This window comes from Oncorhynchus keta, chromosome 37 (assembly GCF_023373465.1).
Source record: "Oncorhynchus keta strain PuntledgeMale-10-30-2019 chromosome 37, Oket_V2, whole genome shotgun sequence".
In the NCBI taxonomy this organism is placed as follows: domain Eukaryota; kingdom Metazoa; phylum Chordata; class Actinopteri; order Salmoniformes; family Salmonidae; genus Oncorhynchus; species Oncorhynchus keta.
The window spans coordinates 28,991,295-29,013,214 of NC_068457.1; the positions used below are offsets into that span (position 1 = coordinate 28,991,295).

General features: G+C 45.8%; 2 protein-coding genes and 2 long non-coding RNA genes across 21 annotated transcripts; 2 read left to right on the plus strand and 2 right to left on the minus strand.

Moving 5' to 3' along the window:
- Positions 1 to 660: 660 nt before the first annotated feature.
- Positions 661 to 21,789, minus strand: grtp1a (growth hormone regulated TBC protein 1a). 15 transcript variants are annotated; one of them, XM_052500160.1, is made up of 8 exons: positions 13,721 to 14,517; positions 11,483 to 11,634; positions 10,465 to 10,632; positions 8,960 to 9,084; positions 5,487 to 5,583; positions 4,920 to 5,092; positions 2,708 to 2,893; positions 661 to 2,152 (listed from the first exon to the last, which is right to left on the minus strand). In XM_052500160.1, exons 1-8 carry the CDS (start codon positions 13,831 to 13,833, stop codon positions 2,060 to 2,062), a joined length of 1,107 nt encoding a protein of 368 aa, XP_052356120.1. In that variant the 5' UTR covers positions 13,834 to 14,517; the 3' UTR covers positions 661 to 2,059. The 15 variants fall into 15 exon arrangements, 5 of the variants coding, with proteins under 5 accessions (XP_052356120.1, XP_052356124.1, XP_052356122.1 ...); XM_052500164.1 differs by lacking the exon at positions 13,721 to 14,517 and adding an exon at positions 13,107 to 13,680; XM_052500162.1 differs by lacking the exons at positions 661 to 2,152; positions 2,708 to 2,893; positions 4,920 to 5,092; positions 5,487 to 5,583 and adding an exon at positions 6,603 to 7,812 and having other exon boundaries at positions 13,721 to 14,542.
- On the minus strand, positions 2,900 to 4,588 carry LOC127916861 (uncharacterized). The gene is made up of 2 exons (XM_052500190.1): positions 4,250 to 4,588; positions 2,900 to 4,201 (listed from the first exon to the last, which is right to left on the minus strand). Exons 1-2 carry the CDS (start codon positions 4,481 to 4,483, stop codon positions 3,338 to 3,340), a joined length of 1,098 nt encoding a protein of 365 aa, XP_052356150.1. The 5' UTR covers positions 4,484 to 4,588; the 3' UTR covers positions 2,900 to 3,337.
- LOC127916863 (uncharacterized) lies at positions 7,434 to 8,601 on the plus strand. 4 transcript variants are annotated; one of them, XR_008096367.1, is made up of 5 exons: positions 7,434 to 7,570; positions 7,687 to 7,918; positions 8,035 to 8,237; positions 8,325 to 8,469; positions 8,528 to 8,601. It is a non-coding gene; the product is annotated as an uncharacterized LOC127916863 (long non-coding RNA). The 4 variants fall into 4 exon arrangements; XR_008096366.1 differs by having other exon boundaries at positions 7,462 to 7,599; XR_008096368.1 differs by having other exon boundaries at positions 7,462 to 7,599; positions 8,354 to 8,469.
- LOC127916862 (uncharacterized) lies at positions 11,679 to 12,560 on the plus strand. The gene is made up of 3 exons (XR_008096364.1): positions 11,679 to 11,708; positions 12,213 to 12,295; positions 12,411 to 12,560. It is a non-coding gene; the product is annotated as an uncharacterized LOC127916862 (long non-coding RNA).
- Positions 21,790 to 21,920: the final 131 nt, after the last annotated feature.

The following is a 21,920-nucleotide window of genomic DNA, read 5'->3' on the forward strand; positions in this document are numbered from 1 at the left end:
CACTAGAGATTTACAGGGACTACAAAAGTAGCAGAAAGAACAGACTGGGGGGGGGGAGAGAAGAGTCAGTAGTTTATTTAATAATGTCTGGTGTACAGAGAATCAGGCTAGTTTCTAGTGCACTACAACAGAGAATCAGGCTAGTTTCTAGTGCACTACAACAGAGAATCAGGCTAGTTTCTAGTGCACTACAACAGAGAATCAGGCTAGTTTCTAGTGCACTACAACAGAGAATCAGGCTAGTTTCTAGTGCACTACAACAGAGAATCAGGCTAGTTTCTAGTGCACTACAACAGAGAATCAGGCTAGTTTCTAGTGCACTACAACAGAGAATCAGGCTAGTTTCTAGTGCACTACAACAGAGAATCAGGCTAGTTTCTAGTGCACTACAACAGAGAATCAGGCTAGTTTCTAGTGCACTACAACAGAGAATCAGGCTAGTTTCTAGTGCACTACAACAGAGAATCAGGCTAGTTTCTAGTGCACTACAACAGAGAATCAGGCTAGTTTCTAGTGCACTACAACAGAGAATCAGGCTAGTTTCTAGTGCACTACAACAGACACTATCATTCATGTACAACGACGCTTCAAGTCGACTTCCCAACGTCATCAGTGATGTCATCACTCAGAGGAGAAAAGTGCAAAGTCATAGAATCCAAATCTTGTTCTAAAATAAATGTTTATTCCAGTTAAGATGAGCTTCAGTCAGCAACATGAATCTCACATGACTTACATCTCAATTGGCACCCTATTCCCTATATACTGCACTATTTTAGACCAGGGCCCTATTCCCTATATAGTGCACTATTTTAGACCAGGGCCCTATTCCCTATATAGTGCACTATTTTAGACCAGGGCCCTATTCCACTACTTTTGTCTGGAATAGGGTGCCATATGGGGGACACAAAGGAATCCTCAGTTAGCAGGGTGTGAGTTAACATTACACTCCATCTATCTAACTACATTCAGGTCTACATTAACTATCTAGCTACATGTGTACATTCAGGGCTACATTAACTATCTAGCTACATGTGTACATTCAGGGCTACAGTAACTATCTAGCTACATGTGTACATTCAGGTGTACATGAACCAATAGGTCCAGGGCTGGTTTCCCCCCATGCAGATGAACACTTACGCTGGACTAAAACTCATGTTGAATTCCTGCATCTCTACAGTGCAGCCGCCGTTTGATGAATGACACCCAGCGACGCCACTCATTAAGACGACATCAGTCTGGTATCGTCCACTGCTGTCCGCGCGTAATTAAGACGACATCAGTCTGGTATCGTCCACTGCTGTCCGCGCGTCATTAAGACGACATCAGTCTGGTATCGTCCACTGCTGTCCGCGCGTCATTAAGACGACATCAGTCTGGTATCGTCCACTGCTGTCCGCGCGTAATTAAGACGACATCAGTCTGGTATCGTCCACTGCTGTCCGCGCGTCATTAAGACGACATCAGTCTGGTATCGTCCACTGCTGTCCTCGCGTCATTAAGACGATCATCTGATTTTTCAAAATGTCACTTAATTGCCAAACCACACCTCATTTGAGCTTATTATGTTTTCATGTCCATTGGCTAAATATGTTTTATTTCATGTGACTTTCATACAGTAATGACAATAGTGTAATAGACAAAAGGTTTCATTGACATCTTGGTTGTTAATTATTGTGATAGGCTCATGTTTAACCTGTACCATGTGCCCCCACAGGATAGGTACTAATTCAATTTGCTGGTACTCGTAACACCTTATAGTCTCCATACATGGTAGTCTACACAGCTACATGGTAGTCTCCATACATGGTAGTCTACACAGCTACATGGTAGTCTCCATACATGGTAGTCTACATAGCTACATGGTAGTCTCCATACATGGTAGTCTACATAGCTACATGGTAGTCTCCATACATGGTAGTCATGCTAAAGAGTAACAAAACAGTCTAGGACACTGTCCCAACAGTGAGGGATAGGATCCGAGGAGAGGAGACCATTAAGGAGTGTTGGGACCCAGCCCGGAATGTGTAGTGTGTTTGATTGACAGGTCAGGAGGATGGGGTCAGGACTCCTCAGTGATGATGCGTGCTCGACACGTCTCCCGGAGCTTGGTGATGGTTGCCATGGAGAGGCTTCCGGGTTCCGTGAAGATTTTCTGGGAAAGCAGCAAGACAAAGGATTAGAGGGATCATTATGGTGCGCACACACACACACACACACACAGTCTTGTACAGCTAACCTTGTGGGGACACACAATTTAGTCCCACTCAAAATCCTATTTACCCGAACTGGAACCCATATATCTAACCTTAACCCTAAACCCCCTAGACATATCTAACCCTAACCTTAACCCTAAACCCCCTAGACATATCTAACCCTAACCTTAACCCTAAACCCCCTAGACATATCTAACCCTAACCTTAACCCTAAACCCCCTAGACATATCTAACCCTAACCTTAACCCTAAACCCCCTAGACATATCTAACCCTAAACCCCCTAGACAAAACCCCCTAGACATATCTAACCCTAAACATATCTAACCCTAACCTTAACCCTAAACCCCCTAGAAATAGCATTTCCCCTAATGGGGACTAACAAAATGTCCCCAGTTTGTCAAATTTGTGTTTGTTTGCTATTCTTGTGGGGACCAGAAGTTAAAACACATCCACACACATGTTCATTTCAGAGTGTGTGTGTGTGTGTGTGTACCTGCATAAAGGTGTGGCAGTCCTCTACATCGGGGCCTCTGGTCATGTGTTTGAAGCAGTCACAGACGTCAGGCAGGGAACCGGCCTGTTGGACCTCGGCCTGCTGGTTCCTTATCAACGTCAGAGCCACACGGAACAGAATCTTAGAACCCTCGTAGAACAGACAGTCCCAGATACGCAGAACTGTCTGAGGACAAGAACCAAGGAGAGAGACGAGAGTCAGGCTTAATGGGCCACAGGACAGTCGGGTTTAATGGGCCACAGGACAGTCGGGCTTAATGGGCCACAGGACAGTCGGGCTTAATGGGCCGCAGGACAGTCGGGCTTAATGGGCCACAGGACAGTCGGGCTTAATGGGCCACAGGACAGTCAGGTTTAATGGTCCGCAGGACAGTCAGGTTTAATGGGCCGCAGGACAGTCGGGCTTAATGGGCCGCAGGACAGTCAGGTTTAATGGGCCGCAGGACAGTCAGGTTTAATGGGCCGCAGGACAGTCAGGTTTAATGGGCCGCAGGACAGTCAGGTTTAATGGGCCGCAGGACAGTCAGGTCATCAAGCTGAGATGGTAGACAGTGACACCAGGCATGGTGATGAAATATGTAAAGATTGTTCTTAGTTGACTTAGTTCAGCTCAGCAGACTGACCTCCTGACACACAGAACCCATTCTGCCCTGTAAACCTGATGCAGTCCTGTTGTGGGGCTGAGTTCACACTCTGCCCTGTAAACCTGATTCAGTCCTGTGGTGGGGCCGAGTTCACACTCTGCCCTGTAAACCTGATTCAGTCCTGTTGTGGAGCTGAGTTCACACTCTGCCCTGTAAACCTGATGCAGTCCTGTAGTGGGGCTGAGTTCACACTCTGCCCTGTAAACCTGATGCAGTCCTGTAGTGGGGCTGAGTTCCCATTCTGCCCTGTAAACCTGATTCAGTCCTGTGGTGGGGCTGAGTTCCCATTCTGCCCTGTAAACCTGATTCAGTCCTGTAGTGGGGCTGAGTTCACACTCTGCCCTGTAAACCTGATTCAGTCCTGTGGTGAGGCTGAGTTCACACTCTGCCCTGTTAACCTGATTCAGTCCTGTTGTGGAGCTGAGTTCACACTCTGCCCTGTAAACCTGATTCAGTCCTGTGGTGGGGCTGAGTTCACACTCTGCCCTGTTAACCTGACCCAGTCCTGTTGTGGAGCTGAGTTCACACTCTGCCCTGTAAACCTGATTCAGTCCTGTAGTGGGGCTGAGTTCACACTCTGCCCTGTAAACCTGATTCAGTCCTGTTGTGGGGCTGAGTTCACACTCTGCCCTGTAAATCTGATTCAGTCCTGTTGTGGGGCTGAGTTCACACTCTGCCCTGTTAACCTGACCCAGTCCTGTTGTGGAGCTGAGTTCACACTCTGCCCTGTAAACCTGATTCAGTCCTGTAGTGGGGCTGAGTTCACACTCTGCCCTGTAAACCTGATTCAGTCCTGTTGTGGGGCTGAGTTCACACTCTGCCCTGTAAACCTGATTCAGTCCTGTAGTGGGGCTGAGTTCACACTCTGCCCTGTAAACCTGATTCAGTCCTGTTGTGGGGCTGAGTTCACACTCTGCCCTGTAAATCTGATTCAGTCCTGTTGTGGGGCTGAGTTCCCATTCTGCCCTGTAAACCTGATGCAGTCCTGTAGTGGGGCTGAGTTCCCATTCTGCCCTGTAAACCTGATTCAGTCCTGTTGTGGGGCTGAGTTCCCATTCTGCCCTGTAAACCTGATTCAGTCCTGTTGTGGAGCTGAGTCTCTGATAAAACATGATTTAATATCCCTTCTACAACAGATCACGGACCCAAACCTGACTGGATGTTTACATGTTCAATAGTTACATCAACTTAGTAATAGTACTCCAACAACAACAAAGATTAGGCCAAAGTCCCTCCCCCTAAACCCCTAGTCCCTCCCCCTAAACCCCTAGTCCCTCCCCCTAAACCCCTAGTCCCTCCCCCTAAACCCCTAGTCCCTCCCCTAACCCCTAGTCCCCCTCCTAACCCCTAGTCCCCCCTCCTAACCCCTAGTCCCCTCCCCCTAAACCCCTAGTCCCTCCCCTAACCCCTAGTCCCTCCCCTAAACCCCTAGTCCCCCTCCTAACCCCTAGTCCCCTCCCCCTAAACCCCTAGTCCCTCCCCTAAACCCCTAGTCCCCTCCCCTAAATCCCTAATCCCCCCCCTAAACCCCTAGTCCTCCCCCCTCACCTCTACAGGCAGGACGTCTATGTAGAGACAGATGAACCACCTGGAGACCACCAGGGTCCACATGACGTTGTGTTGCCCCATGGCCTGCCATACAACTGGGGCTTTGGTCCTCACGAGCTCCCCTAAAACCTCCTGGTCCATCTTCAGACCCAGCATGGCCGGGGTGTAGTAGTCTGGACAGGAGACAGACAGGACACACAACTTAGTATCAACAGTCCCTTTCATTACACTGTTGGTTTTTTACTGTCATCAAGGAACACACACACACACACACACACACACACACACACACACACACACACACACACACACACACACCTCAAAGATATGAGCCCTCAACTCAGTGACGAATGTGATCTCAGATCAAATCCACCTGTTTGTCAGAGTGGAGCCCGACTATGCCAAGGTAGAGAGCTGAGGGCGTGATGTCATTTCCTGTGTGACATCATAGGATTACCCCCTCCCTCCCCTCCGTGTGACGGGACATGGGTCTTAACGAGGCTCAAGACCATGTGACCTCCGCTGGGTTATACATAGACCCACGGCAGGGAGAGAAGACAAACACACCTGGTAGTATCCTGCCCAGTAGAGCGTCCATCAGCCAGAATGATTTCTCCTCATCTTTAGTGATGATGATGAGGTACCCAGCGATGAAGTTCATGCCCTGAAGACAAGACAGTTATTAGATACATATGAATATTGCATTTCAGCCACAATAAACTGTTAATAGTTAGAACAGTGTTTTCAAGGTGTTGTTGTCTGGAGGTTGTTGACATCCTCTTCTTGACAGCTTAGTGAGGGGCACAACCCATTCTAATTCAACAGCCCTCTCTCTCTCTCTCCCTTTGCCTGGTCAATACATTCTAATTCAACAGCCCTCTCTCTCTCTCTCTCCCTTTGCCTGGTCAATACATTCTAATTCAACAGCCCTCTCTCTCTCTCCCTTTGCCTGGTCAATACATTCTAATTCAACAGCCCTCTCTCTCTCTCCCTTTGCCTGGCCAATACATTCTAATTCAACAGCCCTCTCTCTCTCTCTCCCCCTTTGCCTGGCCAACCCATTCTAATTCAACAGCCCTCTCTCTCTCCCTTTGCCTGGCCAATACATTCTAATTCAACAGCCCTCTCTCTCTCCCTTTGCCTGGCCAATACATTCTAATTCAACAGCCCTCTCTCTCTCTCCCTTTGCCTGGCCAATACATTCTAATTCAACAGCCCTCTCTCTCTCCCTTTGCCTGGCCAATACATTCTAATTCAACAGCCCTCTCTCTCTCTCTCCCTTTGCCTGGCCAATACATTCTAATTCAACAGCCCTCTCTCTCTCTCCCTTTGCCTGGCCAATACATTCTAATTCAACAGCCCTCTCTCTCTCTCCCTTTGCCTGGCCAATACATTCTAATTCAACAGCCCTCTCTCTCTCTCCCTGGTCAATACATTCTAATTCAACAGCCCTCTCTCTCTCTCCCTGGTCAATACATTCTAATTCAACAGCCCTCTCTCTCTCTCCCTGGTCAATACATTCTAATTCAACAGCCCTCTCTCTCTCTCCCTTTGCCTGGCCAATACATTCTAATTCAACAGCCCTCTCTCTCTCTCCCTGGTCAATACATTCTAATTCAACAGCCCTCTCTCTCTCTCCCTGGTCAATACATTCTAATTCAACAGCCCTCTCTCTCTCCCTCACCCCCCTTTGCCTGCTAATACAGCCTGTTGCTAAGAGGGAGAGAGAACACGTCTGTATTCTGGTGAATGAGTTCAAAGAGAGGGAGAGATGAACAGGTGGCCAGAGATACACTAAGCATCCCAAATGGCACCCTATTCCCTATATAGTGCACTACTTTAGACCAGGGCCCTATATTGTGCACTACTTTAGACCAGGGCCCTATATAGTGCACTACTTTAGACCAGGGCCCTATATAGTGCACTACTTTAGACCAGGGCCCTATATAGTGCACTACTTTAGACCAGGGCCCTATATAGTGCACTACTTTTGACCAGAGTCCTATTCCCTATATAGTGCACTACTTTTGACCAGGGCCCATGGTAAAAATACAGTCTCTAATAAGTAACTATTGGGATTGAGGTGATTTAACGTGTGTTTGATAGTCAAAAAGACTAATAAACAGAAAAGCTGCCAATATGAGCGGGAGACAGAGAGAAGGACTGACTGTACACACACCAAACCTTCAGCCATAATGCTGCCTCTTTGCATTGCAAAAGGCTGAAAATCCCCCTATCAAATCACACACAGTAGCCTTGTCTATTCAACATGCCGTTCCAACTATAGAATTCCCATTTAGGAACAAAAGCTGATTGAATGATCGAGGAAGGGTTGGGATTCCTGAAAAGGCGAGCAGGTAATGCCTGGACCAGCCACAGGGGGCACTGTGAACACAGTGCAGTAGCAGTGAGGGCTGAGAAACAGTAGAACAGTGTTTCCCAACTCCAGTCTTCCAGGACCCCCTGATCCAACTCAATCAGGTTGATGGTCCGGGGCTACAATAATAATGTGTTGGGGGTCCTGGAGGACTGGAGGTGGGAACCACTGTAGTAGAGGACTGGAGGTGGGAACCACTGTAGTAGAGGACTGGAGGTGGGAACCACTGTAGTAGAGGACTGGAGGTGGGAACCACTGTAGTAGAGGACTGGAGGTGGGAACCACTGTAGTAGAGGACTGGAGGTGGGAACCACTGTAGTAGAGGACTGGAGGTGGGAACCACTGTAGTAGAGGACTGGAGTTGGGAACCACTGTAGTAGAGGACTGGAGTTGGGAACCACTGTAGTAGAGGACTGGAGTTGGGAACCACTGTAGTAGAGGACTGGAGGTGGGAACCACTGCAGTAGAGGACTGGAGTTGAGGACCACTGCAGTAGAGGACTGGAGTTGAGGACCACTGTAGTAGAGGACTGGAGTTGAGGACCACTGCAGTAGAGGACTGGAGTTGAGGACCACTGCAGTAGAGGACTGGAGTTGAGGACCACTGTAGTAGAGGACTGGAGGTGGGAACCACTGTAGTAGAGGACTGGAGTTGGGAACCACTGTAGTAGAGGACTGGAGTTGGGAACCACTGTAGTAGAGGACTGGAGTTGAGGACCACTGCAGTAGAGGACTGGAGTTGAGGACCACTGCAGTAGAGGACTGGAGTTGAGGACCACTGCAGTAGAGGACTGGAGTTGAGGACCACTGTAGTAGAGGACTGGAGGTGGGAACCACTGTAGTAGAGGACTGGAGTTGGGAACCACTGTAGTAGAGGACTGGAGTTGGGAACCACTGTAGTAGAGGACTGGAGTTGGGAACCACTGTAGTAGAGGACTGGAGGTGGGAACCACTGCAGTAGAGGACTGGAGTTGAGGACCACTGCAGTAGAGGACTGGAGTTGAGGACCACTGTAGTAGAGGACTGGAGTTGAGGACCACTGCAGTAGAGGACTGGAGTTGAGGACCACTGCAGTAGAGGACTGGAGTTGAGGACCACTGTAGTAGAGGACTGGAGTTGAGGACCACTGCAGTAGAGGACTGGAGTTGAGGACCACTGTAGTAGAGGACTGGAGGTGGGAACCACTGTAGTAGAGGACTGGAGTTGAGGACCACTGTAGTAGAGGACTGGAGTTGAGGACCACTGTAGTAGAGGACTGGAGTTGAGGACCACTGTAGTAGAGGACTGGAGTTGAGGACCACTGTAGTAAAGTTGTAAAAGGTGACTGAGCCTGTAAAGTGGAATCTGAGGCTGCCTGTGGACTCTGGTCTAAAGTAGTGCATTATATAGGGAATAGGGCCCTGGTCTAAAGTAGTGCATTATATAGGGGATAGGGCCCTGGTCTAAAGTAGTGCATTATATAGGGGATAGGGCCCTGGTCTAAAGTAGTGCATTATATAGGGGATAGGGCCCTGGTCTAAAGTAGTGCATTATATAGGGGATAGGGCCCTGGTCTAAAGTAGTGCATTATATAGGGGATAGGGCCCTGGTCTAAAGTAGTGCATTATATAGGGGTCATTTGGGATGCAAACAAAGAACCGCCAGGTGTAACAGGGTAAACGTACTTGACAGTAGCCCACAGCTGGGTTGTGGTGTCCGTACGCTAGCAGCACGTTGTACAGGGTTTTCTGGAGACATGGGTTGGACGTCTTGCGGAACTGAATGTTGTCAGGAAAGGTTCTGTTCAGGTCTGCCAGGGAGACAGGTGGTTAGAATCACTACCAAAAAATAACCTGCCGCCAACTCTAAACATCTCTAACCCTTTCTGCTATTTGTCAAGGCAGAGTACAGACAGAGAGACATATCTCAGAGGTCAAGCTCCCGTGTTCAGGTGTATATCGGTTAACCCATGATGATCTATATCAGCTAACCCATGATGATCTATATCAGCTAACCCGTGATGATCTATATCAGCTAACCCATGATGATCTATATCAGCTAACCCATGATGATCTATATCAGCTAACCCATGATGATCTATATCAGCTAACCCATGATGATCTATATCAGCTAACCCATGATGATCTATATCAGCTAACCCGTGATGATCTATATCAGCTAACCCGTGATGATCTATATCAGCTAACCCATGATGATCTATATCAGCTAACCCATGATGATCTATATCAGCTAACCCATGATGATCTATATCAGCTAACCCATGATGATCTATATCAGCTAACCCATGATGATCTATATCAGCTAACCCATGATGATCTATATCAGCTAACCCATGATGATCTATATCAGCTAACCCATGATGATCTATATTAGCTAACCCATGATGATCTATATCAGCTAACCCGTGATGATATATATCAGCTAACCCATGATGATCTATATCAGTTAACCCATGATGATCTATATCAGCTAACCCATGATGATCTATATAACCCATGATGATATAACCCCCATGATGATCTATATCAACCCATGATGATCTATATCACCCCATGATGATCTATATCAGAACCCATGATCTAACCCATGATGATCTATATCAGCTAACCCATGATGATCTATATCAGCTAACCCATGATGATCTATATCAGCTAACCCATGATGATCTATATCAGCTAACCCATGATGATCTATATCAACCCATGATGATCTATATCAGCTAACCCATGATGCTAACCCATGATGATCTATATCAGCTAACCCATGATGATCTATATCAGCTAACCCATGATGATCTATATCAGCTAACCCATGATGATCTATATCAGCTAACCCATGATGATCTATATCAGCTAACCCATGATGATCTATATTAGCTAACCCATGATGATCTATATTAGCTAACCCGTGATGAGGTATATTAGCTAACCCATGATGATCTATATTAGCTAACCCGTGATGAGGTATATTAGCTAACCTGTGATGAGGTATATTAGCTAACCCATGATGATCTATATCAGCTAACCCGTGATGAGGTATATTAGCTAACCCATGATGATCTATATTAGCTAACCCATGATGATCTATATTAGCTAACCCATGATGATCTATATCAGCTAACCCGTGATGAGGTATATTAGCTAACCTGTGATGAGGTATATTAGCTAACCTGTGCGTATGGAGTCTACCAGCTTGGGGTCGTGTTGTTGCTTCGTAGTGTCCAGTAGAGAGTGATAGTATCCTGGGTTCTTCTCCAGGTGCTCCTGGGCCCCGCTGGCTGACATCCAGACCAACCCTCGGTGCTCGTTGGGCACGCCCTTACGCACATACCGCTTCACTGTGGGAGTGCTTCATAAGTCAGTGATACAACTTAAGTCTCTTTTCCGCTCTCTCTCTCTCACACACACACACACACACACACACACACACACACACACACACACACTTGACGTGAACACCTGCCAAACGTATAAGCTGGAAGTGGTAGCCTAAGTATTGTCCATTTGTTTACCCCACTTGGGGGAGGGGTGGTAGGGTTAAGGGAAAATATATTTTTTATTTTTGTTATTTTTAAATAACATATTTACAAATCAAAATTAAAAATAATAAAATACAGAACCAGTCACAAGCTTGGACACCGACTCATTCAAGGGTTTCTCTTTATTTTTTCTACATTGTAGAATAATAGTGAAGACATCAGAACTATGATAAAATATCACATATGGAAGAATCATGTCGTAACCACAAACAAAGTGTGTCAAACAAATGAAAATATATTTTATTTTTCAGATTCTTCAAAGTAGAAAAGTTGCATCTTTGCCATGAGGACAGCATTGCACACTCTTGGCATTCTGTCAACCAGCCTGGTTAGAGAAGACAATGCTTCTACTAGTCAAGACTCAATCTCACAGGCACAAACATGACTCGAGTTGGGCTACCACGGTAACCTCCCGCCCTTAAAATGGGGCAGGTGAACATTTTTGTTTAATCTGTAATATTTTAGTTAATAGACTTGGGATACAAAAAAATCTAATTAAACAAAATGCCACATTACTTCTTAGATGTATTGTTTTAGAGACATTACAATGTTCATCTGTTTTTTTGTGTTTTGTTGGTGTCGTTTTAGCAGAAAAATATATATATAAATAGTTTATTTTATGCTCTGGCTCCGATGAAGTCCCACTCACCCTTGATGCTCTTCTCCAGTCGTCCCCGTCCCTGCAACAGCCTGGACCATCTGATGGACCTCCTGGTGAGCACGGCCAGGTACTCTGACATCAACTCCTCATACGACTCATAGTCAAAGTCCTCCAACCGCTCAAAGCCATACGGGTCCACACTGAAACAGAGTCACAGCCATACGGAGTCCACATTGAAACAGAGTCACAGCCAAACGGAGTCACAGCCAAACGGGTCCACACTGAAACAGAGTCACAGCCAAACGGAGTCCACACTGAAACAGAGTCACAGCCAAACGGAGTCCACACTGAAACAGAGTCACAGCCAAACGGAGTCCACACTGAAACAGAGTCACAGCCAAACGGAGTCCACACTGAAACAGAGTCACAGCCAAACGGAGTCCACACTGAAACAGAGTCACAGCCAACCGGAGTCCACACTGAAACAGAGTCACAGCCAACCGGAGTCCACACTGAAACAGTCACAGCCAAACGGAGTCCACACTGAAACAGTCACAGCCAAACGGAGTCCACACTGAAACAGTCACAGCCAAACGGAGTCCACACTGAAACAGAGTCGCAGCCAAACGGAGTCCACACTGAAACAGAGTCACAGCCAAACGGAGTCCACACTGAAACAGAGTCACAGCCATACGGAGTCCACACTGAAACAGAGTCACAGCCAAACGGAGTCCACAATGAAACAGAGTCACAGCCAAACAGAGTCACAGCCAAACAGAGTCACAGCCAAACGGAGTCCACACTGAAACAGAGTCACAGCCAAACAGAGTCCACACTGAAACAGAGTCACAGCCAAACGGAGTCCACACTGAAACAGAGTCACAGCCAAACGGAGTCACAGCCAAACAGAGTCACAGCCAAACAGAGTCACAGCCATACGGAGTCCACACTGAAAAAGAGTCACAGCCATACGGAGTCCACACTGAAACAGAGTCACAGCCAAACGGAGTCCACACTGAAACAGAGTCACAGCCAAACAAAGTCACAGCCAAACAGAGTCACAGCCAAACAGAGTCACAGCCAAACAGAGTCACAGCCAAACGGAGTCCACACTGAAACAAAGTCACAGCCAAACAGAGTCACAGCCAAACGGAGTCCACACTGAAACAGAGTCACAGCCATACGGAGTCTACCTAGCAGGAGTCAGAAACTAAGTCAATCTAAAGGGGATAGTGAGCGACGAGCGTAGTGAGACTGGTGAGTAGAAGTAGTATGTTTGGGAATCTGTTGTTTGCTATGGAATCTGGACACACACTGGCCCTTTATAAGACCAGACACATTCTCCATTCAGCAGGACTAGATTTAATAAGATCTTAGAGCAATGATATCATGTGGATTAGTGACCTGATGGGATTTTCCCCCTTGAATACTGAGAAGTGGTTGAGTAAAACCACACTGTGGAAAGGAAGGAGGAGGAGGAGGAAAGGAGAGGAAGAATGAGCCCTGAGAGACAACCAATGTTATTATAGTAAACTAAAACATTAAAAAAAAGTTAGAAAAACTAAAAAACGATTATATTTTACTCCAAAACAAACTAGTATAAATACAAATATTTTTTAAATCATGATGTATGTTTTAACTAATAGAAATAAAAACACTAAACTATAATCACCTTGGTGGCCACAACGTGTAACCCGATCATGTAGAAAAAGATACAACCTAAAAAGCCTCAGTGAACTTCAACAACGCGTTGCACTGACAGCCTAATGTTTTGGTTGGGAACTTGTCCCAGCCAGCAATGTCCATCGATTACACTGTGTTTAAATGTTCCCAACAGCGGAGGACTCCTGTGCATAGAGCACAACACGTGTGACTAGCTACTAAAACGTGTGTAATCTCCATGGTGGGGGACGGGGTGTCGGGTGGAGGCTGTGAGGCAGCTTGGAATAGTGCACATGCCATTACGAAGGACGGAGTCCAACAGTCCTCTCATTCTCAACACATCAACGTCGCTAGCGAACTACTGTATGGGGCAGCTTTGCAAAACACAAGTACAACAACCTGCCGTGGTTTTTGTCGTTAGCCAGATTGACTAGCTCGCGTTGGCCATTTTTTTGTTTTGTTTTTACATTACTCTCCCTAAAATTGTTTAACTTTTGTTTAACGCTAAGAACATTAAACTGTCAGGTGTATGGTGATAGGGACGGGCAAAAATATGCAAAGCTTCGTAGCCAGCTAGTTTGTTAAGTTGGCATGTAACTTTTGCAGGTTATAAAGAGTGACTACCTGTGCACTCTCTCTTTGGCGCTGCTGCCGCTGGGAGGAGAGTTGATAGTTGGGTTCAGGCTGCGAAGTTGCGGCGAGCGAAGCCTGTTCGCTTTGTTGTTTTTCTTTTCCATGAGTGAACCCAAATATATTCCAAAATATGCCGTGGAAATGTGGCCTAAACGCGTAGTTAATCGCAGTAGGCTATTCTGTAGTCCAAAAGTTGAAACGGTATCGCTGCTCTCTCCATGAAGCGAGTCCCACAACTGCAAGTCCCAGGCGTGGACTCGGATGCCGATCAGGGACAGTCGAAGAGTCACTCGATGTCCCAGACAGTCAAACAACGGAGAGTTGTATTGACCCACCCGAGGCACAAGCTAATTTAGCTGGAAGAGGAGAGTAAAAGTGTCTCGATCTTTCATCCTATCTGGAAGAGAGAAACCCGTTTATGCACCTGGATTTTTACTTTGGTGGCTGAAACTGGAGAGCAACCGCAATCTGGTATCAACTATGTTAAACGCGATCGGCTGACTCCACAGCGTCTCGAAACATGGTCCATAATTAATAAATATATTGAAATGTCTATGACTCTGCCGGGTGGTTTCTTTCCATGTTTTCAAAGGTAGAACGCCTGACTGTGCCCGAGCTCCGCTTAGCCTCGGGGCACATGTCAATCAAGCATGAGCGGGAAATAGAACCGCCCTCTCATAAATATTCTAGGTACGCAAAAACGATCAGCGATGAAATAACAAACCTATTCGATTATATATAATCACATCACATTTTACCTCGTAATATACTAGGTTTACAAAATGTCCACAATGCCACGTCATGATGAAGGAATAGGGAAACCCTTCTGACGCTTACCTTTAGCCACTCCCCCTGGCAGGTGATTTTTACAGTAGATGACGTCATGCATCACACATACCATGACACAAATCATTGTAAAAAAAAAAAACTCTGTTAAAATTCTGAAATTAATATTTGAAGTAGCTACATCTTCAAATTAGTATGAATCTAAGGTCATATCCTTATATACAGTTTATTTTTCTTCTTCCAGAAACAAATGTATGTCTTTGTGTGTTTGAGCATAACCCATCAATACAAGTGCACATCGTCCATTTCTTAGCACAAAAATAGTGTGTGTAGGGCTGTTTTTCCACCCGTCAGTGAAAGGCGACTAGTGTGAATAGTATGAGATAAGTGGGTTATTTCCCCAGGTCATAGTCCATGTCTGTAGCCAAAACACTGGCAGTGAGGGCACATTTACCGTGTTGTGGTTGTAGAACATCTAGCTGGCACACAAACAACCTGTGTGGGTGTATCTGTCACCTTGGAACATTCCAGAAAAAAAATGAACCCTCTGGGGGTCAACATTTGAACAAAGATTCTCTTGTAAAACTTCATTGATACATGTCGCGGCCAAATATGTCCCTGATCTCTGAGATTATTCTGATGACATTAAATTAAATGTATGGCGCTTTAGTTCCGGTTTACTCGTGATAACGACAATAGTCACGAGCCTTCGGGAGAGTAGAGATACGCCAAGGTCAGTAGAGCTATAACTCAAACCGGCTAATGAATGAAAGGTTGATTAGAAGGGAACAGTACAACTGTTTCAGATTGATCACAACGTCAACAATACAACAACTACAAGATAAGGGATTGAGTTTCTTTAATCTGATAAAGAGCAGAGGTTCGTTTGACTCGGTTGTCATAGCTACAGTTTTAAGTCCTGATATTATTGCTTCACATTGTTTTCCACGAAAATCCCATTCTAAAGATTTAGGCTTAGTCAATGTTTAACACCACTGTTCTGTTTGTCTTTCCACTGTTACAGTACGGACGACACACACACACACACACACACACACACACACACACACACACACACACACACACACACACACGCTACTCTACTTAGAGCATTACACAGCTTCTGAGTAATCACCACACGTAGAGGGTAGGCTGCTTCCTGCAACCCCACGGCTTTCAGAGGACAGCAACACATGGGATAGCTGACATGACCTTGAAGGTGTATCGTGTTTCACTGTGAGGAGAGAGAAAAGTTCTGAAGGTTTTTATCCTTCACAGATGGACGCATCACTGAAGTCAGAGTGAGTGGACGAGTGACTTAGAAATGAAAGGTATCTGTGAATCGGATGATTCTGGGTTTATGAATCAGTTTGGCAGAAGGGTCGCTGTAGTTTAACGTCCTGTACTTTGGTCTCTCCTGCTTTTCTGTCTGTAGTCTTTCTGGCTCTGCAACATTCGAACCACGCATAGTGATGACATCATCTTTGTGTGACATCACAGCGCAACCCTGCCCCTCCCCCTCCTGATATGTCACCTCCCCCTCCCCACTTTGCAGTGCCATGGGGACATTTACTTCCTGTTTGGCTTCATGTGGGCGGTGCTCCTGGTTGAACATTGTGGGCGCTGATGGCAGGAAGCAAAGGTCAAGATCAGGGGTTGTGGGGACAGAGGTCATGACATCAGGGGTTGTAGATTCAGAAGGTGGGGGTGAGAGGCTGGCATTATGGGCCTGGCCCAGTTCTGATGGTTCTGATTCTGAGCCGTGGGCCCTCCTAGGGATGGGGTATCTGGGCTGGCCTCTCTGGGTGGACTGGGGTTGGGGTGGATCCATGTACTGTTTTCTACAGGGGTAGGAGAGATGTGAGCCTTCCAGGGTCCTGGTTTTGAACCCTAACCCTGAGTATTTCTGTGCTGGTGGATTCACAGAGGAAGCTAGTGCCCACACAGGAGGACAAGGGAGCAGCGTTGCCAGGTACCCAGACTGCAAGGCCTCTACCTCAGGTATCCCTACCTGGGGTGCTGGGGGAGACCACTGGACCACTGCAGCAGAGCAGAGCAGCTCTACCTGCACATAGCTGAGCTCCTGACCTAAGACCTGTACCTTTAATTCCCTATCTGAAACCTGTGCCTTGACATCCTGACCTATAACCCGTGCCTTGTGCTCCTGACCTGTAACCTGTGCCTTGACCTCCTGACCTGAAACTTCAACTTCACTGTCTTGATCAGGATCCTGATTTTCCTGATGTGAAGCCTGTACCACCACTTCCTGACCCACTGAAGCCTTAACTTCAATGTTTTTACTCTGAGCCTTTAGCTCCTTGTTAAATTCTGAACCATGGCCTTCTCGTCTTTGACCTGAGCTCACAATCTGTTCTCGGTTCGTACCCAGAGTCTCTACCTGTTGGTTCGTACCCAGAGTCTCTACCTGTTGGTTCGTACCCAGAGTCTCTACCTGTTGGTTCGTACCCAGAGTCTCTACCTGTTGGTTCGTACCCAGAGTCTTTACCTGTTGATTAGCACCCCAAACTTCTACCTCCTTAATTGAATCCTGAATCTGACCTTCAGCTTCTTGATCTGAACCTGGAGCCCTTATCTGCTTATTGACTACAGAGTGACCTTTCACCTTCTGATTCAGACCAGCTACTGTCTTCTCTGATCCTCTATCTCCTTCCTGTACTCCATAGGGGTTCTCTTTCCTCTGCTGTCCCCAGCCTTTACTCTTAACCTGTTGCTTCACTGAACTCTGACCTTTGACGGGTTGACCTGGTTGACCTAAGCACTGTTGTCCCTGTTCTTCCTGACGACTCACCAATTCATTGACACGTCCAGATGAGCTGGTACCAGGAGAGGAGCTTTTCCTCTGGCAACTGACGTCACTTCCCCGGTGCACCGTCGCCATGGTTTCAAACTTGTCCATTATGGCAGACAGTAGCTGCCCCTTGCCGATCGGTCGGGGTCTTTTCGACGCTCCTCCCCCCTGTGTGGCCCCTCCCCTCTCTTTCTGCGTTGCTGCGGCAAACCTGGCCAGCACATCCTTAACAGTGTTCCCCTTTCTCACTCCACGTCCTGTTTTGGGAATGCAGCCCTCAACCTGTCCACTAGGGGTCTCTCTGCCATGCCTCTGGCTCCCACAGCCTCCCCCTCCACCCCCTCTGGAGGATAGTGCCAGGGCCCCCACCTCCCGGCGGTGAGTGAGCGGAGGGTTGGGGGTGTTCCTCAGGAACTTGGCCTGGAGAAGCTGGAAGGAGGTGAGGCGTCTTGAGACGTCGCTCCCTGCTGGTCGACCTCCACACCTGCTGAACTGGGGCACCTCCAACCCCACACTGACCTCCAGCCCTAACCTCTCAGGGGGCCTCGCGGTGGGGCTCCGGCCGGGCAGGTCCTGGGTTAGGTAGTGGAGCAGGCTCTCCAGAACCCCTCTGAGCTCCGGGCGGGTCGTCCGGTCCCAAACCAACCTCCTCAGAGTTCTGATGTCCACAATGAGGCCTGATGGCCCTGCATTCGCTGCTCTCTCTGCTCTGTAGGGAAACATAAGGGCCTAGCTTTGTTCTCAGGACAGAACAGGGAACATAGAAATATAATCTAGATTGTATTTTTGTGACGGAAACATCCTGTGATAGGGCTTACTAACCTCGGCCATCTTTGTACTATGACAACCTCTACCATCTCTGTACTACTATAACCTCTACCATCTCTACACTATAACAACCTCTATCATCTCTGTACTATAACCTCTACCATCTCTGTACTATAACCTCTATCATCTCTGTACTATAACCTCTATCATCTCTGTACTATAACCTCTATCATCTCTGTACTATAACAACCTCTACCATCTCTGTACTATAATCTCTACCATCTCTGTACTATAACAATCTCTACCATCTCTGTACTATAACCTCTACCATCTCTATACTATAACCTCTATCATTTCTGTACTATAACCTCTACCATCTCTACACTATAACAACCTCTATCATCTCTGTACTATAACCTCTACCATCTCTGTACTATAACCTCTACCATCTCTGTACTATAACAACCTCTACCATCTCTGTACTATAACCTCTACCATCTCTGTACTATAACCTCTACCATCTCTGTACTATAACCTCTACCATCTCTGTACTATAACCTCTACCATCTCTGTACTATAACCTCTACCATCTCTGTACTATAACCTCTACCATCTCTGTACTATAACCTCTACCATCTCTGTACTATAACCTCTACCATCTCTGTACTATAACCTCTACCATCTCTGTACTATAACCTCTACATCTCTGTACTATAACCTCTACCATCTCTGTACTATAACCTCTACCATCTCTGTACTATAACCTCTACCATCTCTGTACTATAACCTCTACCATCTCTGTACTATAACCTCTACCATCTCTGTACTATAACCTCTACCATCTCTGTACTATAACCTCTACCATCTCTGTACTATAACCATCCTCTACCATCTCTCTGTACTATAACCTCTACCATCTCTGTACTATATCTCTGTACTATAACCTCTACCATCTCTGTACTATAACCTCTATCTCTGTACTATAACCTCTACCATCTCTGTACTATAACCTCTAACCTCTACCATCTCTGTACTATAACCTCTAACTACCATCTCTGTACTATAACCTCTCATCTCTGTACTATAACCTCTACCATCTCTGTACTATAACCTCTCTGTACCATCTCCTGTACTATAACCTCTAATCCATCTCTACCATCTCTGTACTATAACCTCTACCATCTCTGTACTATAACCTCTACCATCTCTGTACTATAACTCTACCATCTCTGTACTATAACCTCTACATCTCTGTACTATAACCTCTACCATCTCTGTACTATAACCTCTGTACTATAACCTCTACCATCTCTGTACTATAACCATCTCTGTACTATAACCTCTACCATCTCTGTACTATAACCTCTACCATCTCTGTACTATAACCTCTACCATCTCTGTACTATAACCTCTATCTCTGTACTATAACCTCTACCATCTCTGTACTATAACCTCTACCATCTCTGTACTATAACCTCTACCATCTCTGTACTATAACCTCTACCATCTCTGTACTATAACCTCTACCATCTCTGTACTATAACCTCTACCATCTCTGTACTATAACCTCTCATCTCTGTACTATAACCTCTCATCTCTGTACTATAACCTCTACCATCTCTGTACTATAACCTCTACCATCTCTGTACTATAACCTCTACCATCTCTGTACTATAACCTCTACCATCTCTGTACTATAACCTCAACCATCTCTGTACTATAACCTCAACCATCTCTGTACTATAACCTCAACCATCTCTGTACTATAACCTCTACCATCTCCGTACTATAACCTCTACCATCTCTGTACTACTATAACCTCTACCATCTCTGTACTACTATAACCTCTACCATCTCTGTACTATAACCTCTATCATCTCTGTACTATAACCTCTACCGTCTCTGTACTATAACCTCAACCATCTCTGTACTATAACAACCTCTACCATCTCTGTACTATAACCTCTACCATCTCTGTACTATAACCTCTACCATCTCTGTACTATAACCTCTACCATCTCTGTACTGTAACCTCTACCATCTCTGTACTGTAACCTCTACCATCTCTGTACTGTAACCTCTACCATCTCTGTACTATAACCTCTACCATCTCTGTACCTCCTACCATCTCTGTACTATAACCTCTACCATCTCTGTACTATAACCTCTACCATCTCTGTACTATAACCTCTACCATCTCTGTACTATAACCTCTACCATCTCTGTACTGTAACCTCTATCATCTCTGTACTATAACCTCTATCATCTCTGTACTATAACCTCTATCATCTCTGTACTATAACCTCTACCATCTCTGTACTATAACCTCTACCATCTCTGTACTATAACAATCTCTACCATCTCTGTACTACTATAACCTGATCTATAGTAGTACCTGATCTATAACAGATTGATCTGTAACAAGGACTGTGTAGTTGATCTGTAGCAGGGACTGTGTAGTTGATGTGTAACAGGGACTGTGTAGTTGATGTGTAGCAGGGACTGTTTAGTTGATGTGTAACAGGGACTGTGTAGTTGATGTGTAACAGGGACTGTTTAGTTGATCTGTAACAAGGACTGTTTAGTTGATCTGTAACAAGGACTGTTTAGTTGATCTGTAACAAGGACTGTTTAGTTGATGTGTAGCAGGGACTGTTTAGTTGATCTGTAACAAGGACTGTCTAGTTGATGTGTAGCAGGGACTGTTTAGTTGATCTATAACAGGGACTGTTTAGTTGATGTGTAGCAGGGACTGTTTAGTTGATCTATAACAGGGACTGTTTAGTTGATGTGTAGCAGGGACTGTTTAGTTGATGTGTAACAAGGACTGTTTAGTTGATGTGTAACAAGGACTGTTTAGTTGATGTGTAACAAGGACTGTTTAGTTGATGTGTAACAAGGACTGTTTAGTTGATCTGTAACAAGGACTGTTTAGTTGATCTGTAACAAGGACTGTTTAGTTGATCTGTAACAGGTTGATCTGTAACAGGGACTGTTTAGTTGATCTGTAGCAGGGACTGTTTAGTTGATGTGTAGCAGGGACTGTTTAGTTGATCTGTAACAAGGACTGTTTAGTTGATCTGTAACAGGTTGATCTGTAACAGGGACTGTTTAGTTGATCTGTAGCAGGGACTGTTTAGTTGATCTGTAACAGGGACTGTTTAGTTGATCTGTAACAAAGACTGTTTAGTTGATGTGTAGCAGGGACTGTTTAGTTGATCTGTAACAAGGACTGTCTAGTTGATCTGTAGCAGGGACTGTTTAGTTGATCTGTAACAAGGACTGTTTAGTTGATCTGTAGCAGGGACTGTTTAGTTGATCTGTAACAAGGACTGTTTAGTTGATCTGTAACAAGGACTGTTTAGTTGATGTGTAGCAGGGACTGTTTAGTTGATCTGTAGCAGGGACTGTTTAGTTGATCTGTAGCAGGGACTGTTTATTTGATCTGTGACAAGGACTGTTTAGTTGATGTGTAGCAGGGACTGTTTAGTTGATCTGTAGCAGGGACTGTTTAGTTGATCTGTAACAGGGAGGTGGGGGTAAGTAGAGAAGAGAGAGAAACAGACTATTGCATAGTTTCCTAGGAACGATGGTTTCTAGGGTCCTGGTACAGTGAGGTGTCCCAATTATCTCTCCTTCCTCCCAGAGTGTGCACTTGTTCACTTCCCTTCACTGATTTGAAAGGAAATGACTGGTATAAGAAATATGGTGGACAGAATATGGTGGTGGAAAGGAGATATTATTGGGACACGTCACCGGTGTTAGTTAGGATTGACCTCTGACCTCTACAGCATTATGAAGACAGTAGCAAAGAGAGACGCGGACCTC